Source organism: Mesoplodon mirus, assembly GCF_964341445.2.
Source record: "Mesoplodon mirus genome assembly, chromosome: 12".
Taxonomy (NCBI): Eukaryota; Metazoa; Chordata; class Mammalia; order Artiodactyla; family Ziphiidae; genus Mesoplodon; species Mesoplodon mirus.
In genome coordinates, this window is record NC_138988.1 from 41229391 (window position 1) to 41249868 (window position 20478).

The 20478-nt window shown below is 57.0% G+C and overlaps 2 protein-coding genes across 2 annotated transcripts; one reads left to right on the top strand and one right to left on the bottom strand.

Moving 5' to 3' along the window:
- Positions 1 to 187: 187 nt before the first annotated feature.
- PRSS50 (serine protease 50) lies at positions 188 to 5531 on the top strand (the record flags this gene model as incomplete). Its single annotated transcript, XM_082637706.1, is given in 7 exon segments — positions 188 to 263; positions 449 to 640; positions 1978 to 2140; positions 3116 to 3399; positions 4638 to 4780; positions 5308 to 5458; positions 5461 to 5531. Coding segments are annotated over 7 exon segments (1080 nt in total).
- A 2507-nt stretch (positions 5532 to 8038) lies between these two features.
- TMIE (transmembrane inner ear) lies at positions 8039 to 15285 on the bottom strand (the record flags this gene model as incomplete). The annotated part of the gene is made up of 4 exons (XM_082639144.1): positions 8039 to 8142; positions 8449 to 8598; positions 11872 to 11989; positions 15190 to 15285. The coding sequence occupies 4 exons, from the start codon at positions 15283 to 15285 to the stop codon at positions 8039 to 8041; spliced, it is 468 nt and encodes a 155-aa protein (XP_082495270.1).
- Between the last annotated feature and the right edge of the window lie 5193 nt (positions 15286 to 20478).

The window sequence follows — 20478 nt, forward strand, 5'->3', positions numbered from 1 at the left end:
AGGAGGGCAGAGGCGTGGCCAGAAGCCAGGCAGTCCTGAGCACCAGCAAGCCAGACGGAAGGCGGCTGGGACACCAGGAGCATCATCGCTGGGGGGCCACTGGGGGGCCCCGCGCGGACGGGGTCGGGAGCGCCCGCGCCCACCACACCGAAGAAGCTGCCGCTGGCTGCCAATGGGGGGCGCCGTCATGGGGCGAGCCCTGGGAGCGGCGTCGCGAGAGGAGCGCCGCGACTTATTCGCTGCTTCTCGGGGATGGAGCTCTGGTATGGGGCGCTGGCCGGCAGGCGCAGCCCCCCGCAGCCCCCGGACGTTCGCCCGGGCCCACGCCGGGCTCCTGCTGATGCTACTGCTGATACCGCTGCTGCTGCTGCGGCCCGGGGGAGCCCCACCCCCTCCCCTCCTCCCACAGGCCTGGCCTCCACCTCTGATCCTCTGCGTCCTTCCACAGGTTGCTTCGGCGCTGGCGAAGTGCCGGGGGCACTGTCCACGGATGCCCCTGCCGACCTTGGCGCCCCCTGTGCCCCCAGTGCCACCTGTCCCTCGGACGGACGTCGCTTCCCCTGGCAGGCTGCCACTAGCCAGCCGCCCAGGACCCTGCAGTACTCTGCTTCTAAAGCCGACGAGGATGAGTTCCTTCCCCGTGAGTACTGTGACCTCCACGCGGGAGGAGGGTGCCCAAGCAGCCTTGAGGACCTTAAGGGACAGCGGAAGAAGGGGCACGGAGAGAGAGAGGGGGCCTTCCTTTTACCAGTGCTTATTGAGCACCTATTGTGGGCCAGGCCTCCCATGCTGTTGAGGTAGGAGGCAAGGAAGGTCGGGGGGAGCCTAAGGTGTGCTCACGTCCTGCCTCCCTGAACGGTCTATGGGGACAGCGCCTCTCCATACGGCCCAGTCCCTGATCCAGGCTCCCAGCCAAGGCCTTTGGGGGTCTCCAGCATGGCTTTCAGGGAGCCTTCCCTTGTGTGTCTCGGGGCACACCTACAAGACATTCTCTCCAGCAGTGGCTTCCAAGCATGTTGAATTAAGACCCACATAAGAAATACTTTTCATCCTGGAACTGAGTGCACAGAATTTAACTGTCACAGAAAGTCACACACAGGACCCAGCTGCACCCTGCTGTGCATGCTGCTATTCCCTCTCCTGTGTTAGCCTTTACAGCCGCTGGTGACAGCCCACTTACAGTGATCTCACAATCCTCTAGTCCATTTGGAACACGTAGGAGCGGGACTGCAGTGGTGTTGGATATGTGCATCTTCAGTTTAAAGAACTTTTTCCATAAAAGCTTTTCCAAAGTGGCTGCACCCACTGACCCTCCCTCCAGCGGTGAGTGAGCAGCCTGGGGCCATGCTCCTCACCAACACTTGTTATCAGGGACATTTAGTTTTGCCTGGCAGGTGGTGGTGAGCAGAACCTCACTGTGATTTAAGTCCATACTTCCCTGAGGACTAATGGGGCTGAAGAGCTTCTGCATTTGTTTGCTATTGGGGTTTCATCCTCAGATGTATGTGTTCATGCACACTACCCATTTTTCTCTTAGGTCACCTGCCTTTCTCTCACTGAATCATAGGAGAAGGATCCTAGAGGAGGGAGAGGGGTCTTCCTTGGCTGAAGTAAGGAAACCAGATGGAAACACAGATGGGTTTGTGAAGGGCCTGGCCAGAGCTGATGTCTGATTGACCAGGACAAAGGAGCTAGTGGTGCACCAGGCTGGTCAGCTGGAAATGCCCTGGGGCCTAAGCTGTGGGACCAGCGAGAGGGATACCTGGGGAGTGCTGAGGCCCTTCTGAGGCTGGAGACCCCAGTCCTCATGTGAACAACATTATGTGATGACCAGTGAAGAAGGAGAATCATTGGATGGGTGACAGGCCAGCTAGAGAGGTGGGAGATCAGGCTGAGGGGAGGGAGGAGGGAGAGGTGCTGTGGGATGTGGCTGGAAGGGCCCATTTGTTATCAAGCTCCTTTCGTTTTCCTCCTTAGCCTGTGGCTTCTCCTATGAGCGGGACACCACCCTCAGGGATCCGGAGGCCATGGCTCGGCGGTGGCCATGGATGGTCAGTGTGCGGGCCAATGGCACACATACCTGTGCAGGCACCCTCATTGCCTCTGAGTGGGTGCTGACCGTGGCCCACTGCATGATCCAGTGAGTCGGGGCCTAGATGGATGGGTGGAAAGTCATTGGAGCCACCAGGGCCCCAGTCATCTTGCCAGCTGGCCCATCAGTGGCAGACACCATAGTCCTAGCCCCACCTCACCCTAGCTCTGAGCAGGTGGGGGATGAGTCCTGCAGATTCCTTTCTGGGAGCTGGGGGTTTCCTCCCCTTCCCTGGCCCCCTCCAGTCCTATGCAGTCATGCCATAGATAGGAAACGGAGGCTTGCAGCCACTGTCTAGGCCTCCCTCCTCCTATCTGCAGAAAGAATGTCCTAATTCTTCTGCTCCACACCCTTTGTTTCACTTACTCATTCCTTCCTTCATTCAACCAACAGCCTTGGCACTCTTTGAAGCCTGGGCACTGGGGGCAGAAAAGGGCTGCACCACTCCTCTCAGGTTGCTGGGGAAAACAGACAAGAAGACAGATGCTCACAGGGGAGTCTGGTCAGTGTGGGGATGAGAGAGTGGGCATGCCCATGTTCTGGGGCCAGGGAGCGGCCTGAGGGTCACATCTGGCCATGAGGGCTGACCAGTGGAAAAGCGAGCTCCAAGCCTAAGGGACATGCTGAGAAAGTAGGCTGGAGGGCAAGGCAGGGCTGATTGCACAAGGTCTCTGTCACTTCCAGGGCCCAGCATGGGATGCTGGACAGAGTCCAGAGTCTGGAACCAGAGAAAACTGGGTCCACGTCCCAGCTCCACACTTCTTAGCTGTGTAGCCTTGAGTCAGTCACTTGAGCCCCGTTTTCCCTCTCCATAAAATGAAGGGTTGTTGTGAGGACTGGACCACACAGTGTGTGTGCAGGGCCCCATTCACATCTGTTGTGAGGAGTGGGCTCTGGGGCTTGAAGCAGGTGGGTGGCCTACCTGGGTTTGCTAAGGGTGCAACAGTGTGGTGGAGGGTAGGGGGTGCAGGCTGGGGTGGGGTTCTTGGAGCTGATGGAGGACTCTCCTCGCTGTTCCCCTAGGAGTGATGTTACCTATTCAGTGCGGATGGGGAGTCCACGGGTTGACCAGATATCCAAGTCTACTGCCGACGTCCTGGCCCAGCATGTCATTGTGAACAGCCATTATCAGTCCCATCGGTACTGGTCCGGGGCCGGCCAGGCAAATGACGTTGCCCTCCTTAAGCTTGAGTGGCCACTCAAGTACAACAAGTATGTCTGGCCCATCTGCCTGCCTGGCGTGGACTGTGTGCTAAAGGACAATGCCCTCTGCACTGTGACAGGCTGGGGACTCCCCAGGGTTGATGGTAAGTTGGAGCCTCCCCACAGCAGGGTCGGTAGTGTGGGAGAGGACCTGGGTGCAGGCCAGGGTCTACCATGGGCAGATATTTCTGAGACACCTCCCCCAGAGACCCCATCCCCACCCCTGTCAGGTTCTCATCTCTGAGGTCTCTTTCCCTTTGAGGGTCTCAGCAGTGAATGTATCATGGCCATTTAGGCCTTAGGGGACCCAGATTGCCCTTGAACCCTCAGGCCCAGGCCAGGGTTGTAAATAGGACTTCCTTGAAGGTAGAGGGGGCACAGAATAGTATCTTGCTGTCTGCACACAATCCCAGGGCATCCATGTCTTGAAGCAGAACAGCCAAGGTGAGAGGAGCAGGGTTCTGTGTCTGTAAAAGGCTCCCCAGAAGATCCCATGTGGCTGGCTAAGGGCAATCTTCACCCAGAAGGTGGGAGTCACTGAGGGTCCACTCATGGCTCCCTCCCCCAGGAGTGGCCCTCAATCCCTCATCATCCCAATTTAGGAGCCCAAAGAGCAGGAGTGTTGTCCCAGGGCCGTCCAAGGGACCATTTCCTTATGAGCCCCAGGAATGTCCATTTCCTTCAGGGAACTCCTATTCTTTTCCCACAAGAGAGGCGCCCTTCCCTGTGGCCTCATAGAGCCAGCTTGCCTGAAAGCACCCACAGGGTCTCCAGCCTGGGGTGGGGTGGCTTTTTGTCATGCCTGCCATGGCCTATCTGAGGAATAGCTGGGAATGGTTGGAAGTCACCTGTCCCCTAGGAGCTCAGACTAGGGACAGAGATACAATTGAGAGAGCAGGGAGGGGAGTAAAGAGTGCCCGAGACCCATGGAGGGGAGTCTGGGGAAGCTTAGAGAAGGAAGAGGCCTTTGGGGAAAGCTTGAAGAAAAGGCAGGATTTGGACCTTAGATGGGCCTGCTGGCTTTGGGGATAGAAGGAATGCAAGAGCCAAGTTGCTGAGATCAGAATGGACTCAATGGATAATACTCTGCAGGGTGTGAGACCAGGTCCAACAAGGCCAGATCATGGGTAGCCTGCTCCCAAGGTTTCTATGTCAAGGGGCCCTTGGGAAGCATCAGCTGGAGTGGTGGGTGGCCTATGCCTGGAGAGATCTCCAGGGCTGCTGTGTGGCAAGGAGAAGAGGCTGGAGGAGTGGCGAAGAACAAAGGGAGGATGGACACAAAGCTGGCGGCAGTAGGCAGGAGCAAAACCGCCAAGCCTGAATGGGGGCCCCTGTCCCACAGGTGTGTGGCCCCAGTTCAGGACCATCCAGGAGAAGGAAGTCACTATCCTGAACAGCACGGAGTGTGAAAGCCTCTACCACAGGTTCTCCAAAATCCCCTCTCTGATTCAGATCATCAACTCCCAGATGATTTGTGCAAAGGACGTCAACAGGAACAGTTTTGCTATGTGAGCATCTCTCCCCCTTGCTCACTTGCCTCCAAGGGCACCTGGCCAGGAATGGGGCTGGGGGCACAGGGAAGCCAGGACCTGCGGGGAGGTGGGGAAGGGGATGGGGATGAGCCGGGGTGACTGAGGGGGAAGATAGGAAGATGAGGGAGGGGAGATTTGATGAGGACCGGAGATTGGGAGGAAAGAGATGAAGGTTGGGGTGAGAGAGATGGGGAGAGGGGATGGAGGTTGGAGATGAGGGAGAAGAATGGGAAGTAGTGGGAAGATGGAGGTGGGTATTAAAGAGATGGGGGATGGAGAACTGGCAAGAGAGAGATGGGAGGTGGAGCCCTTTGAGGAAGGTCTCCTGGGTCAGGACCTCAAGGGCACCCCTCAGCTATGTGACACTCGGGCTGTAGGGAAGTTCTGATGTGAGGGCACCCTGCTTCTTCCTGAGCTGTATTAAGTCTCCCTTGGACCACATCTGGCCTCCTTTTTTGTTTTCCCCACCCCTCCCCACAGGAGATAAGTGGTGAGCCCTTGGCCTGTCCTGTGGAGAGCATATGGTACCTGGTGGGAATGGTGAGCTGGGGCCCAGGCTGCAAGAAGAGCAAGGCCCTGCCCATCTACCTACACATCTCCTCCTGCCAGCAGTGGGAACACCTCAATGGGCAGACCTGCCAGCCCCATCCAGGGCCCTGCTCCTGGCACTCCTGCTGCCCCTCAACCTCCTTGCTGTCCTCTGACACTCGTGCCGTTGTCTCTGGGTGCACCCTCCCTTGCCCAGGCCCCTCCTCACCCTCTGTGCCTAGAATGCTACGGGTGCAGCTCTCGCAGCCCCGCAAGGCAGGGCAGAGACTAGGTGCTCAATTAAATGTTTCTCTTCCCCATGCTTCCTCCTTCCTGGGCCTGCTCCAGTGGGAGATGAGAGAACGAGACAGGGGAGGGATGGGTGACTCCAGGCAGTTTATACTGAAAAGTACAGAGCCCCAGGATCTGCCTCCATCCAAAGGTTCAGGGTGGCTCCCACAGAAGGTGGAGGGAGTGTGTAGGGATGATATTGGGGTCTGATGATGGAGGGTCAGGCTGAAGCTGGAGCTGCCAGGACACAATGTGAGGCTGGGCATAAGGGTGCAGCTGTGTCTGGGCCGGGGAGGTAAGTGTGTTCTCCTTGACTTTGACCCATCTTCTGGCCGGTGGCTAGAACATACCCTGTTAATGCCCTGAAGCACTGTAGTGGACTTTGACCTTCCAGCCCTGTCCCCTGTCTGGAGACTGGGGCAGATGCCCACTGGGATCAGATATTATCCCCACCACCAGCAGACATGCCTGTCCATAAAGGGCTAGTGGAGGCCCAGGTCAGAGGTCAGGGAGGCAGCTGGCAGGGCAGATGTAGCCCGGGCCTGGACTTAACCCCAGGCATTACCAGCTGCTTCTCTGACTTATAGTGGCCCCTGCTCCTCTGTGCTTCTGCTGCCCAGCCAACAGGAGGGCTCTGGCTTGTATGAGTAGAATGATCTTTGCCATAGCCATATGTATGAGAAGCCCATAGGCTGGAGCCCAAGGGCAGAGTCAGGGTTCCCACTTGGTGGTGCAGTGAGTACTCAGCTTCCATAGCAGGGCCTTCTGTAATCTCTCTGCCCCCTCATGGCTCTAAGACCCCATGCTCCTCCCCCCATGTCAGCCTGGTTCCCTCTTGTGTAATAATGGTCCAGATCCAGGTCCAGGTCAGAATCCAGGTTTGACTCCTCTGTGTCCCAAGCACCCACTCATTGAAACCCAGGGTGTGGAGCAGAGGCAAGTGGAGAGCAGGCAGCGTCCTCCCTGGTCCTGCTGCCCTGCCTCGGGGCTAGGCCCCACTGGCTGCAGCTGACCCTCTGCCTCTTGGCCACCACCTCTCCCTCCGGCTCATCCGAATTCAGGCTGGGAGAAAAGTCAGGAGAGGGAACGTCAGCCTGGCCTACACCACCTATCACTGATCACTGCGTCACCCTCCACGTAAATGCTCCAGGGATGGGGCATCCTGAGGGGTCATCTCAGGTCACTCGGGTATGAGAAGGCACTCAGCTTTATTTACAAATCTCTGCAGGCTGCAGAGGCAGCGTGAGCTTTGCCAGCAGCTCCCCCTGGCTCGGAAATCTCCGGTGTCTCCTTAGTCTCCAGGCCCAGGTCTGAGTACCTCAGTTGATGTTTGCTGCCATCTAGAAACCCCTCTCTGCATCTCCCCTCCCCAAGGATTCACTCCCCAGGTCAAGTTTGAGCCTTCACCTTCTGGCTAGCAGTGCTTCTTTTAGGCACCGTTGTTAAGAATGGAAGAGGAAGCTCTGTGCTGTTATATTCAGCACGTGGAAGGCTGGTGGCTGCCTCAATCCCTAACCGCCCCCTGCGGTGATCTCCTGGGGCCCTGACACCTGCTACCACAGCTGAGCCTAGAAAGGGCCAGCAGAAATACCCTAAGTCCCCCTTGGCTCCTCAAATTTTCCCTGGATTCCCAAGATGGGGCCCTTCTCTCTCTGGCCCATTGGCCTCAGCCTTCTGCACCCCTGCAGCCCCTAGCCCTGAGCCCATGGGCCTCATGCTAGGCCCTCCAGCAGCCTCAGCTGCATCACAGCGTGTAAGACAAGTGTACCCATTGCTTAGAGCTTGGTATCTGCTATGCTGGGGGTTCCGCTTCTGGTCTCCCTCTGCTCACTGCCCTGGGCCAGAACCCCTGCCAGGCTTGGGGCAGCCCCCTCACCACTTAGCTGCTATCCAGCTAAGTCCGAGAACCTTCTGCTGCCCCTGCTTCCCCCAGTGACCCTCTCCCTCCTCATGGCCAGCCTGGTGTGGCCTCACATCTATCCCATCCAGGTCAGCCATCCCCTTCCAGAAGGAAACCCACATCCCATTACCCCTTTAGCCACTGCTGTTCGTGGCAGAAGAGGGGACAGAGGCATGTCTGGGTGGGTAGAGGCCACTTTGGATCTACAGAGGGACAGTGGCCCAAGACCACCTCTGCTGAGCAACCACGTGGATGGCGTGAAAGGAGTGGAGTCCAGGCTGGCAGGCAGCACACCTGGTACCGTCATATCCTTGCCCCAGTAGGCTCTAGGACAGGGTCCTGGGCCTCAGCAACCCCCTCTGAGCAGGGAGAGGGTGTTCTGCAACCTCTATGGTCCATGTATGAGCTTGGAGTCTAAGATGTCTGGACTCTGGCCAGGACTATGAGCCCCAGGGCCGGCTAGCCCCAGCCTCCACCTCCAGGAAGCTCTCCTCATTTCTCTTCTTTCTTCTTCTTGGCCTCATTCTTCTCATCCTCCTCTACCTTGATGGCCACTGTATCCACACTGTCCTTCTTCTTCTTCTTCTTCTTATCGTCTGTGGAGCAGAGGAAAAAGGGTGCAACGTGAGTGAGACAGGGTCCTAGGGCCTGCACCACAGCCTCCCAGTCCAGCCCTTCATTCCTTCTTCCTTGCAATCCTCTCCTACCTGCGGAATAGCTCCTTGTTTTCCCTGCCTCTCACTCTGACCCATTTCTTTGCTCTGGTCTCCAGAAACATGGCTGGATCCCCTCCCTGAACCAGGTGGAGGGGAGGAATAGGGCAACTCTGGGTGGCAGGATTGAGGAACTGGCCAGCGTGGCAGGGTTGGAGGGTGGCGGGGCTGGGGGCCAGGCCTGCTCACCTCCAGGGATTTCTGTGAGCTCATTGAGGGGCGGCACAGTCTCTAGTTTGTCCGTGTACATCTTGGCTGCCTTTCGCTGTAGGTACCGGGCTTCAATCTCCTTCCGGGTCCGTGGCACGCGGCAGTTGAAGACACAGCAAAGAGTGATAACTACGGGTAGGACAGAGCAGGCTTGGCAAGAGCCAGAGCTCAGACACCCCAGGAATGGTTCCCAAATTTCAGGCCTGTCTCCGTCTACCTATGTGTGTCCTACCCAAGAGACCCTCTCAGGAGGCTCCACATTTTGACAAAACCCCTGTGGGATCTGGGGTTTTCAAAATACCTTTCCTGAGCCGGGCTGGCTTCACGTAGTAGGCCCACTTTCAGGAGGGCCTTGTGCTTGGTTTGTTATTCTGCTGTCACTTTCTTGAAATTCTTAATAATTTTTGAACAGAGGGGCTCCCAATTTCATTTTGCACTGGCCCCGTATATTGTGTTACCAGTCCTGGTTCTGGGGGTTCTTTCTGACTAGACTGAGAGGTCCTGGAGGGCAGGCAGTGGGCTGGACCATGACTCAAGCTACAGCCTCCTGGAGGGTGTCCTGTGCTTCTAACTCAGGCCTCTGGGCTCCTGTGCATCCTAGTTTCTCCTCCCCAGGCTTCTGAGAGCACCTCAGACCCTGGAGGACATGGCTGCATCCTCCTCAACCTCCCTGAGGACAAGCCAGGGCTGCTCCTGGCTGTGAGAGCATGAAAGAGGGCACAGACCTTGCCCCGGCGTGTTCACCTCAGACAGAGTTATTCCAGGAGTGGTTTTCTGGCTCAGGGCAGCTGTGCCCACGCAAGCTGGGCCAGGGCATGGAGCTGGCCTGTCTAGGGACGGGCAGGGCAGGGCTGCCAGGACCCGGCTGGACTGAGTTTATTTTTCTAAGGCCCCTACAGTCTGACCACCTTGGCCCCAGCCTGAGGGGAGGGGATGGAGCTGCTTCCTATTATAAATCAGATGACCAGACATAACTTCCTGACAGACTCCTAGGGGCAGGAGGACCAGGCAGGACAAGTCAGGCCTATTTTGGGGAAGGTGTATCAGACCCATGTGGCCTGGGCTGGAGCACCCCTTGAGGTCATGTTGTGTAACCCCTTCAGCCAATGTTGTGGTCCCACTGAGTCTCCCCCAGACTCACAGAATGAAAGAAAACAAATGAATGAGATGGTTTCAAAGCATTTGTGGCTGAGGACAGGACTGGGCTCCTGAATAAATGGATGGGGTGCCAACAGCATCCAGGAACACATGGTGGCGGGTTAGTTGTGCAAGGGTCCCAGCAGTAGGTCTGCCTTTCTTACCCAAAGAACTGGGTTCTGGTCCTCTCCAGACCCCTGTATGCCAGAGGTCCAAGGTTGGACCTCCACCCTACTGGCTTGGACCACCTCTTCCAGCTACCCCACCAGGTGCCTCCTCAGGACCATGCCCATGCTCTCTGCAAAGGCTGGAGGCCTGGGCTTTAAAGGGAGCTCAGCCACAGCTATTGGCAGTCAGAGCAGGACTCAAGCACCGCCCCTCACTCCAGGCCTGCCCCACCCAGCCTGGCCTGTTTGCTTCTCTTCAAAGAGGAGAGAAAATTCCTTGGATCGAGTTCCAGGCCCAGGCAGGGGCTTGGGATAAGAGTCCCCAGGCTGGAGGGGACCCCGAACAGGTACCCCATCCAACTCCAGCTCTCTCCACAAGGTTCTGGGGGTGATGCTCCACAAACAGCTGTACCACCTAGGCCCAAGCAGACAGGGAAGTGGGAAAGATGTTTCCTCCCCAGGAGATGGCGTTTCCTACTCCCTAGAGCCCTGCATAGAGGGTAACAAATGCTAACCTATTGCTCAGAGGCCTTTGGGACTATCCCTTACCTTTCTCTAGGAAATGGGTTTAGGAGTGGAAGTCAGTCTGTGTGGTTGAGGTCCAAGTGCCTTTTGGGGCCTGACACTGCAACTTTCCTATGTGGCCCCAGGTACTTCTACCATCTAGGGCCAAGCAGAGCTCTGGAGAAACCATTGTGTGCCTTGAGGCCCCATGGTGCCCTTATCCCTGCTTCTTGGGGTACCCCAGAGCTGCTCCTTGGACCTGCACCCTGGATTGCTCCTGTGGCCCCTGCAGGGCAGATACCTCCCCCAACCCTACCTCTTGGTACTGGGGGTTATTCTCCTCTCTGGACACCTGAGCTGGGGCTGCAGCCACAGCTGTTTTTCTGTGGGGCCTCCACTCAGAAGCCTGACTGATCATTGGCCTTGGCTAGGAACAAAATGCAGGCTCTTGCTCAGATCTTGCTCCCACTCCAGCCGGGAAGACATGGGGGCATGGAAGGGCACTTCTGGTGCCAGGAGAAGCACATGCAAATTAGAGGTCCTTGTCTCCCCTGGAGCCCCCGCATCTGGATGGGCCCTTGTGATCAGCCCTGCCCCCAGGATAGCTCCAGCTAGAACTTAAATGCTCCTTTAGCCCCTGACCTGGGGGCACTCAGTAAATGTCTTATAGGGGTTATCTGAGACCTGTGTGGAGGCCATTTCCTTGCACCTCTGCCCACACTGTACCTCTGCCTGTAATGCCTTTCCAGCTGCCTAACACAAAGCCACTCATCCATCCTACCGATCTGCAGCTTGGAGGACCCCTCCTCCATGAACCCTTTGCTGGGGGAGTGTGTTTTCTTTCTCTTTACTGCCTGTGCCCCACTCCTCCCTTTGGCCTGTAGGAACCTCTGTCAGACTCTGCTTTGTACCCTGGCGGCCTCTGCCATCCAGTCGGCATTTCTCAGCCCCCTTTTCCCCAACTCCAGACCCCAACTCTGGAAGGACAACTGAAGGGAGCATGCCAAGCCGGCTTCTGTTGTGACTTCGCATCAAGCAACTCCCAGGTCCAAGAGAGGAAGGGGTCTCCTGCTTTTGACTGAGGTGGGTGTGAGTCATTCCAGGGAAGTGGTATTTGACAATGCAGGGTTTGCAGCCTGGGAGCCACATTTGCTGGGCGTCTGGGGAGCCTTTGGGCTGAGCTGCAGCCAAGGGTGGCCTTGCTGGGGCCCCTGGGTGTGGGTGTTTTAAGCTGGCAAAACTGCAGAAAAAGCATGAGGAGGCCAACGATAGGGAAAAATGACACGTCTTCGTCCTGGTTCAGTGGAGTCCCCTGTAATTACCATAATTGCCATGTGGCTGCATCGCCGGTCGGGCAGAATACTTCAGGTCACCACCAGCCTGTCAGCCCTCCACAGGGACTTTGTGTGGATCAGGAGGTGCCAGAAACCACAGCGGGCCTCCTGTGGGCGCCTGGCCTGCCTGCACTGCCCGGAATTGCTGCTCTGAGCCTCTGGGGGTGGAGCGGGGGGGTGGGGGGGTGATGAGGCGGTGCCGGGCTCCCACCGTGTTGTGGCAGCGGCAGGGGGCGGTGATGGGGGGAGCAGCTACTCACTGATGGACAACACGAAGAGCGAGAAGATGCCCACCACGTGCCACAGGCGCATATCCCAGAACACCACCGTCTCCTTGGTCAGCGGGGGCGGCTTGGGCTTGGGTGGGGCCGTGCTGGGCTGTGGGTTAGGAGAGAGTGGAATGAGCCAGGCAGAGGCCAGGGGCTGGGACGGGGCCGAGAGAGGCCCAGGTCTCAGCAATCACTCAGTCCAAACATTTCAGAATCTCCTACAATCAAGTGTCTTAGACATTCATAAACAATGCCTCAGACCTTGGGAAGTTCCAGATTTAGAACAGGAAGAGGGTAAAGCCCCAGAACCATGGAGCTGGGAACTTGGAGTGCAAGGGTGGTTGATGCTTGAGGAAACCAAAGCCCAAGGGGCAAAGGTGGATGGCTTGTTCCAATCAGGTTCAAGGCTCCTTCTCTCCTCCTGCTCCAGCCCTGGGCTCCTCCACACAGGCAGACGGGGTCTCAGGACCAAGGCCAGAGACAAGGCGAGTCCTGTCCTGTGGGACTTTGTTCACATGTACCTCCAGTGTGGGGTGCGGTGTGGAACTGGAGTCAGGGCCCCGTGACTCTGTTACTTGACCAGGACTCCCACCAGGTGGCCTCAGCAGTCACCTGTCCTACCTGAGTCACCGCCTCTGACCAGAAGGCTGGGCCAGAATCCTCACAAAACGGGTCTAGATAATTTGTCTGAAATGCAGTAGCGACACCTGGAGGCCAAAAGCTGTAAGCACGGCTGGAGCAATCGTGAGCAGAGCACAGCGCGCCACTTCCCACCTTCCCAGTAGGACACCACCCTGTCCTGGGGGTCTGAGGGGACATGGCCCTGCTCTGGTGGGTGGGAGCAAGACCTATCCCTGACCTGTGGGGCTGAGAGGGATATGACCCTATCTCTGTCACCAAGTTTGGCTGAGGGGTGTGGATGGGGGTTAGTACTTGGAGGGAGAGGGGATCCTGGGGCATCTGTGCAGTGCCTTGTCCCCTGATTAACCAAATAAGGACAGACATGAGGAGTCTCTTCCAGCTCTCTGGGAAGGAAAAGCAACCCACAGCTCAACCATCTGTCCAGTCTTTCCTCTGGTCCCTAAGCATGGATGGGGCACCTACCAAAAGCCAGGTACTTCTTCATCCAATGGACACCACCCTTCAGCATGTATTGGGGACACTTGGAGAGGATCAGCAACCTGTCCCAGGTAACCCAGAGGATCTGTGTGCCCAGGAGTGGTATATGATTCCTGGCTTTTTTCTCTTAACCAAGGCAAACTGGGGTAGGAGACTTCTTTTCTCTAGGCCTCGGTTTCTCCATCTGTTAACTTGAATGGGATGGTTCCAGTGGTCTCTGGGAAGCTCTCTACACAACCTGAGTGGTAAAACTGACAAGATATCCTTCCTCAGCATCATCCCAGGGGCCTGGACCCATTTGCGGGCTCAGACACATGTCTGTGGGGTCTGGCCCATGTGTGTGGGGTTGGGGCACACATATGGGGTTAGGGCTGGGCACTGGGGGTATAGAGCACGTGAGGTTGGATACACATGCATATGGTTGGGCACCCATCTGTAGAGTCAGGGCCAAGGTCTGGGCAGTGGCAGGGTTCCCTGAAACTAAAGCTCCGTGTGTTGGCCTAGTTGGGTTGTATAACTGGAAGATTCTGAGGGCCACGGTAAAGATCTCAGATTCAGAGCCTGGGCAGCCAAGAGCTCACTTCTTACACATTCTTGTTCCAGCTTTGTTCAAGACACCCTGATAGGGGTCTTGGGTAGAGGGAAACAGGTAACAGTCGGGCATCTCCTTGTGGGCACTGCTGGGGGACTGAACGCAAGCTTGGAGTCCTGGCCTCCATCAGAACCTCACAGGCTGATGGAGGGTGATGCCTGTGGGTGGGGTGGGTGGTGTCATGGACCCCAGCCCTGCACATCTTTCTGGTGCTTCCCTGGATCGCCTGGACTCAGCCAGGCCCTCGTTCAGGCTGTAGGCAGATGGCAGGCAGATGGACTTGAAATGCAGTTTCCCTTGATGGGCTGGGAGAAGATGTTTTCCTGGGGGCTGAGGGAAGAATCCTTGGTTCAGAAGTGAGTTGACCCCCATGCTCAGGCTTCTCCTACACCCAGACCAGCTCAGTTTCTGTGCCTGAGGCCTCAGGGCAGCTGGTGAGGGGACCAAGTACACTCCATGGGGCTCAAGCCAGCCTGGCTCCCCTTACAGGGACACTAGAGCTGACATCCGACTCCAGCCCAGCCTTCTGATCACACCCCCTGGTCAGCAGCAGGAACAGGGGGTGCAGGGCTCTGTCTCCATGTACCTCAGACCCACCAGTTCAGGGCTGTGTCCCCTCAGACCCCACGGATAAGGCCCTGTCCTCCCTCTCCCATCTTGTCCCCCAGCACCTGCCCCTTGAGGGCTCTCCTGGGTGCTTGGCTGTCTCTTACACTTCTGTTTCCCTGCTCTCTCCACTCTGCCACTGCCTACAAGGCTCCGACCCCACTCCTCCCTTGTCCTGCCTCTTGGGCCTTCTCCCTCCAGCCTAATGCTCCTGAATTTTGGGTCTGGTCAGCCTCTTTGACTCCCCTTCCTGGCTCAGCAGGAATGGGGTACAGAGGGGCCTGCAGATGGCCCCCACTCTTCCCTCCCTGGCCCAGCCAGGCTCCTGGCCAACCCCCCAGCCGTCCTCTTCACCTCTTCCTGGGCGATCTTAGCAGCTCCTTACAGTCCTCCCAACTGTGTGCCCTCTTCTGATTTATTCTCCTTCCAAACCAGGACTCATGACTCTTGCCCGCTCAGAAACGTTTGCTAGCTCCCAGTTATCACCAGGACCAATTAAGACCCTGAGTCCTTGGGCCCTGCCCTGCTTGCCCCTCCCCTCCAGGGCCTAGTGTACAGCATGGAGTCTAACTCAACACATGGCTGCTCTAGGAAGGGTGTCCTCACCCTCCTGCCTTCCACCCACCACCTTCGACCTCACTAGACCAAAGATTAGAATATAGGGGCTGAGTGTCCCCCATCAGACACTCGCTGATGCCCGGGTATCTCCAATCAGACCGGGAATCCCTCAGGTCAGGGTGAGTCTCCCCCGTCAGAATAATGTTCCTGAAATCAGAGGCTGTGCCTTCCCATCCGACCAAGGACACTAAGATTGGAGGCTGGGTCTCCTCCACAGCCTGGAAGCACTTGGGATAGTGCTGTGTCTCCCCATTAAGTGAGGTCCTCTAGGGCAAGAGGAAGGGAAAAACCAGCTCCTGGTCAGAAAGGCGCCCCCAACCCTCTGCCTGGAGGGTGACAGCCACCCCGAGCCCCTCCGCGCCGCCCCGCCTCACCTCCACCAGCTGCCCGGCGACCCCCGCGAGGCAAACCCCAAGGGCGGCGCCGCCCAGCGCCCAGAGCGGCCCCGCGCCTAGCCGCTGACCCGCCATCTTCGCGCGCTCCGCGCAGCTCGGCAGCAGTTCAGGGGAGCCGAGGGATGCCTGCCGGGCCGCCTTGGCTCGGTGACTGCCCCCTGGCCAGCCGGCGCTCGGCGGTGGCGATCTGGTCGCAAGCAGGCTGCGAGTGGGCATCATTTATTCATTGTCGGTGTCTGGTTCCTGTGCTGCCCGCTCCCACACCACTCTGGGTGGAGGGCCCGCCCCTCTCCGGAGATCACACTCCAGACTCCGCACTCCCCTAACCCGACCGAGACCGACATAGGGCCGGGAGTGGGTGGGAGGGAGGACAGGCTGGGGTCAGGTCCTTGAACAACAGGTCCCACCTTCCCTTCCCCACTCCGGCCTCAGTTTATTCATTTGGGACAAAAGGGAGGGGCTGGAATCTGCTGATCTAGGAGGCCCTTCCCATTCTGACGTTCTGAATTTGAAAAACTGTACTGGACCAGATTGGGGGGGTTGGGAATGGCATGGCAGGCAGGTTGCCATGGTGACAGGTGCTGGGGATGTCCTGGGCTTTCTGGGCTGGCTTCCTGCCCAGAGGCAGCTCTGGTCACCCTGGACACCGGATCAGGGGGGAGGGAGAGGGGGAACAGGGGATGGCATGGTCACAGTAGCCAGCTGCGGGTGTGATGGAAGGTTCCTGAAGGAGCCAGCATCTGTGACCCCACAGGACAGGGTGGGCTCCCCCTGGAAGGGCTGGAGGACCATGTTCTGTTTCTGATTGATCCTCAGCCTCTGCCCCAGCCTGAGCTCTGACTCTCACTCCAGTCTGAGCCATGACCCTGACCTCACACTGAACCTGGCCCACACTGCACTCTGGTCCTGACCTCAGAGTGAGCCTTGACAACCCAGGGACTGAGGGAGGGAGGCTCGGAGGAGCTGTGGAGACCTGGGGAGGACTTTGGAAGAGGAGTGGGGAGGCCTGCAATAGGGAGACTCCTCTGATCCATCCTCCCCTCTCTCTCCTTTCCTTCCTTCCACTATTATTAATCTGAGAAGCAGCCCAGGTGTTGGACCCCTGCATTCCTCATCACCAAGGGCACCAGTGGAGACCTGTGCAGGCTGGGGTGCTTTGGGCCTTGGGCCTGCCCTCAGAACTGGGGACCCTGTAGATCTAGAGTCTTTTGCAGCTCCTGCCTGGCGGTGCCATAGATGGGCAAGGACCAAGGCAGGCTGCAGCAGAGAGGAGAGGGCCAGCTGTGGATACCTACAGGCGTCAGGGCTAGGAGATGACAGGGCAGGCAGGAAAATGAGAAAACCACTGGCAAAGGACAGCTGGTCCATCGAGAAGACCCTTGACAGTGGGTAGAAAAGTCTGGGGACTGGGTGGGCTGGGCCACCCCACACTCCCCAGGCTTGCCCTCGTCAGGCAAACAAGAATTTCACTGAAGCCCAAATCACTTGCTGCAGCTCTCTGCCCACCATTTCTTCAAGCCATCTGTTATGAAAGCCACACTGACCAGCCAGGGAGGTCACCCTTGGGACAATGGGGTCAGAGAAGCCTTGGCTGGACTGGGCTGAGGTTAGTGAGCCTGACAGTGGCCTTGAGTAAACCATTACCCCTCTCTGCTTTGATGTCCTCATCTATGGAATGGAGAGGGCAAGACTCTCATCACAGGGCTGATGGGAGGATTATATGATCTAACAATTATGGGAGTGATGAGTACAAGCTGGCTCTCCTTGATGGGACCGCTCAGCCCGGGAGGGGAGGGTGTCATTGCTTCTTTCCATCCAAAAGGTAGGGAAAGCCCAGTGAAGAAATCTGAAAGGGAATACAATCATGTGTGTCCCCAGTGTCCCTTGATATGGCCTCTGCTCCAAGTGGGCTTTACCTCTTAGCAGGCTGTTGAACACAGCTGAAATCTCACTGTATGCTATTTATCATATACCTTTTTCCCAGAGCTTTTTCCCAATACAACATCCTAGATCCCCACATGCCCCAAACACAGTGTCAATACTGTCATGCAGGCTTTGGAGTCAAACTGACTTAAAATAACAAGATGGCCCAAAAGGCTTAGTGCAGTTTTAAGCTTTAATAACCTCAGAAGTATAAAGCTGCAAACTTACAAGAGACACCATTTGAAAGTTTAATTATTTAAATTTCCTTTTTTGCCCTTTGAAGATGGCAAAACTTGACAGAAAAAAATTAAAGTTATCCAAAATTCACGATGAAATTAGCATAAAGAAAATATAAGGAATGAAACTTTCAAATTACGTTTCTTGTAAATTTGTAGTTTTATACTTTATAACTTCTGAAGTTATTAAAGCTGAAAGTGAAGACTTATGGGTCATGGTCATATTGACAGCTGTGAGCTCTCAGTGGGCTACTGAACCTCTCCAAGCTTCAATCCCTCATCTCTAAAATGGGTATAACTACAGTATCATGGCACCTGCACATTACAAGCCTTCAGTAAATGCAAGTCGTTATGATTATTGCTGTTACTGTTGTTAAAGGCAGTGTGAAATTACATTGTATAAAACCCAACTATACTTTGTTCAATCAATTCCTTATTCTCGAATATTTGCATGTTTCCAGTTTTCCAGTGTTAAACACCGTAGTGAGAGGGACATCCTGGAAGCTAAAGCCTTTTCCACCTTTTTATTCCTCCCCCCATTTACTTGTAAAGAATTGAGGCCCAGAGAGGGGTTGTGTCCTACCTAAGGTCACTCAGGAACTGGGGCCTCAAACTCAGTTTTCAGCTCCTAACCCAGAGCTCTGCTCACTGTCCAGTACTGTTTCTACTTCTTATGAGGGTCCCCATATATTCCTGCACCCCACTCCCAGTTGGGCCCATCAGGTCTGGGGTGGCGGAGCTCTGGACCCCCATGCTCTCCAGCCTGGCTTCCCTGGAAGATAGTGTTCCCTCCATGCATGGTGGCATGAATGCTGGCCTGCAGAATCCTGTTTGTCCCTTGTGTATTATTTTTAGCTCCTATGGGTTTCCTGTAGGGATCCAGTCCAGGCTCCAGGGCCTCTGGGTTGGAAGCTGTGGGCAGAGTCATTTGGCAGGGGCCAGGGGACCATGTGGACATTCTCTTCTGGAGCCTGAAACCCCAGAGCTCAAGGTTCAGCTCTGGGGAAGCAGGGGGTAGGGAGCGAGGATCCCCCTAGTCACAGAGCCAGGCTGAGATCCAGTGCATCTTGGACTCAGCCTGGGCTGGGGGTGGGGGCTGGGTGGCCTAGGCCTGTGACACAGTGGCTGGGGCCTGTTGGGAGCTGGCAGTCTCTGACCTTGTTGGCCTCGGGCCTGGCCCAGAATAGCTCTGGGGCTGAGCTGGGCCTGGATGAGACCTGTGTGTTCATCAGCATGCGTTTATGTCCCAGGGCACTCAAGTACGTGGGAATACACATGCACTCCGCACGCCTGGGTCTCTCAGTGCGCATTCCATGGAGCAGTGTGTGAGTCTGCACACGTGCACATGTACAGAGCTGCCACCCAAGTTATGCAATATGGAGGCCCTGCCAGTGGGTTCAATAGCAGATGGGTCCGTGTGACACAGGTAAGTGTACACACCACCACATTCCCGTGACTGTGGAGTCATGTATGTGTGCAGGGGGTGTAGGAGAGGTGCAGGTGGGTGTGTGCACATCTGTGGTGGGGTTGTAAGGGCCCTGGGCTGTACTGCAGGGGGCCAAGGGTCTTTTGGGCACTACCGGGCACTACAAATTACCAACAACGCTGGGAGAGAGGCTGGGCAGGTCTTGCCCCATTTATCAGGTGTAAAACTGGGCTTGGCAATGGCTGTGACGCTACCCAGTGAGTGGGGAATGAGTGAGGGAAGACCAGCCCCCAGCCTTCCAATTCCCCTAGATGTGGCTGAACAGGAAATCTAGGCTCTAAGGAGGAAGTCAACAAGGTGCTTCTCTTCCTGCTTGAGCCCAGGCAGCACTGCCTTCCCTCAGCTACAGGTACAGATAAGGAAACTGAGGCCCAGAGAGGGGGAAGGGCTGGCCCAGAGACACCCAGCACAAGATTAGACCCCTCCTGCTCAGGGCCTGGCCTGCCTGCCCTGTTTGTTGCCAAGTGGTGGGACCATACGCTCCTGGATCACCTTGCTCTCTCCACATGTGGCTATGGCCACTCTTCAGCCCTTGGCCCTTCCTCCCAAGGCCCAGAGACCTCTTGCCTGCCCACCACAATGTGCCAGGCCACTCACAAACCCGCCAAGACCCTGCTCATCTGTGAAGGAACGCTTGCAACCCGCCATGTACTCCACTCCACTGGGGATCTCTCTTCAGCCTGGCAGGACGGGGCATGCCTCCCACCAGCTCAGACTTGAGTAGAGCATTGGTGGGCCATCCTTTCTGCATTTCCACTGCCTGTCTCTGGATGGGGCCTCTCGGCCTCAGTGTTGTCAGCCGTGAAAGGGGCAGTGATGTGGGTCATTCCCTGGAATCCGCGTGCCTCGGTAAGTGAATGGAGAACCGGAGGCAGACAGCAGACTCCTTTGTTACAGGCTTGAACCGTGGGCCCTCCCCCTGCCGGGAGGTCCGCTGGAACAACGCTTCCCCGCCACCTTTTCCAAGGTCGCAGGCCCTGGCGCGCAGACAACCGCTGGCTTCACGCTCTACCGAGCCATGTTGAGACTCAGGAGTGCGGGCAGGGGACTTCCCCAAGGTCATTCAGGAGTGGCCGCTGGCCACGGACACCCTGCCCACCGGGGGCAGCCTCGGTTTACCCTACTATCGGCCACAGATTTCACGAACCCACCTGGTGCTCCTCTCGTGCCGGCCCCTGTGACTGGTGCGGGCGGAGGAAGGTCACCGGGCTGCACCTAGGCCCGCAGGGAGTCAGAATGAGGGCGGAGGGGGGGGGGAGGTGAGGGGGATTGGAAAAGACCCCGCCGGGACGAGGAAACCAAGACTGCTTCCTAGACACACCCCGGCTCTCCTGGGCGTGAGCAAGAGCGTGTGCGTGTGTGTGTTGAGGGGAGCGAGGGACGGGTCAAGCTCCCACCTCCTCTCCTCCTTCTCCCACCCCCCCACTGTGTCCCAGGAGACTTCAGACCCTGGAAGACAGCAGATTGAGACTTCAGGAGAGCCCTAGTGCGCGAGGCAGATGGACGCCAAGCCCCGCCTACTTCCAGGCAGGCCCCCGTCCTCGACTCGGAGCGGTACCCTGAGGCGAGGCGGGGACTGGGTGGGGTGGGGGTGGAGTGGCCTTCGGGGGCGGGACCTGCAGG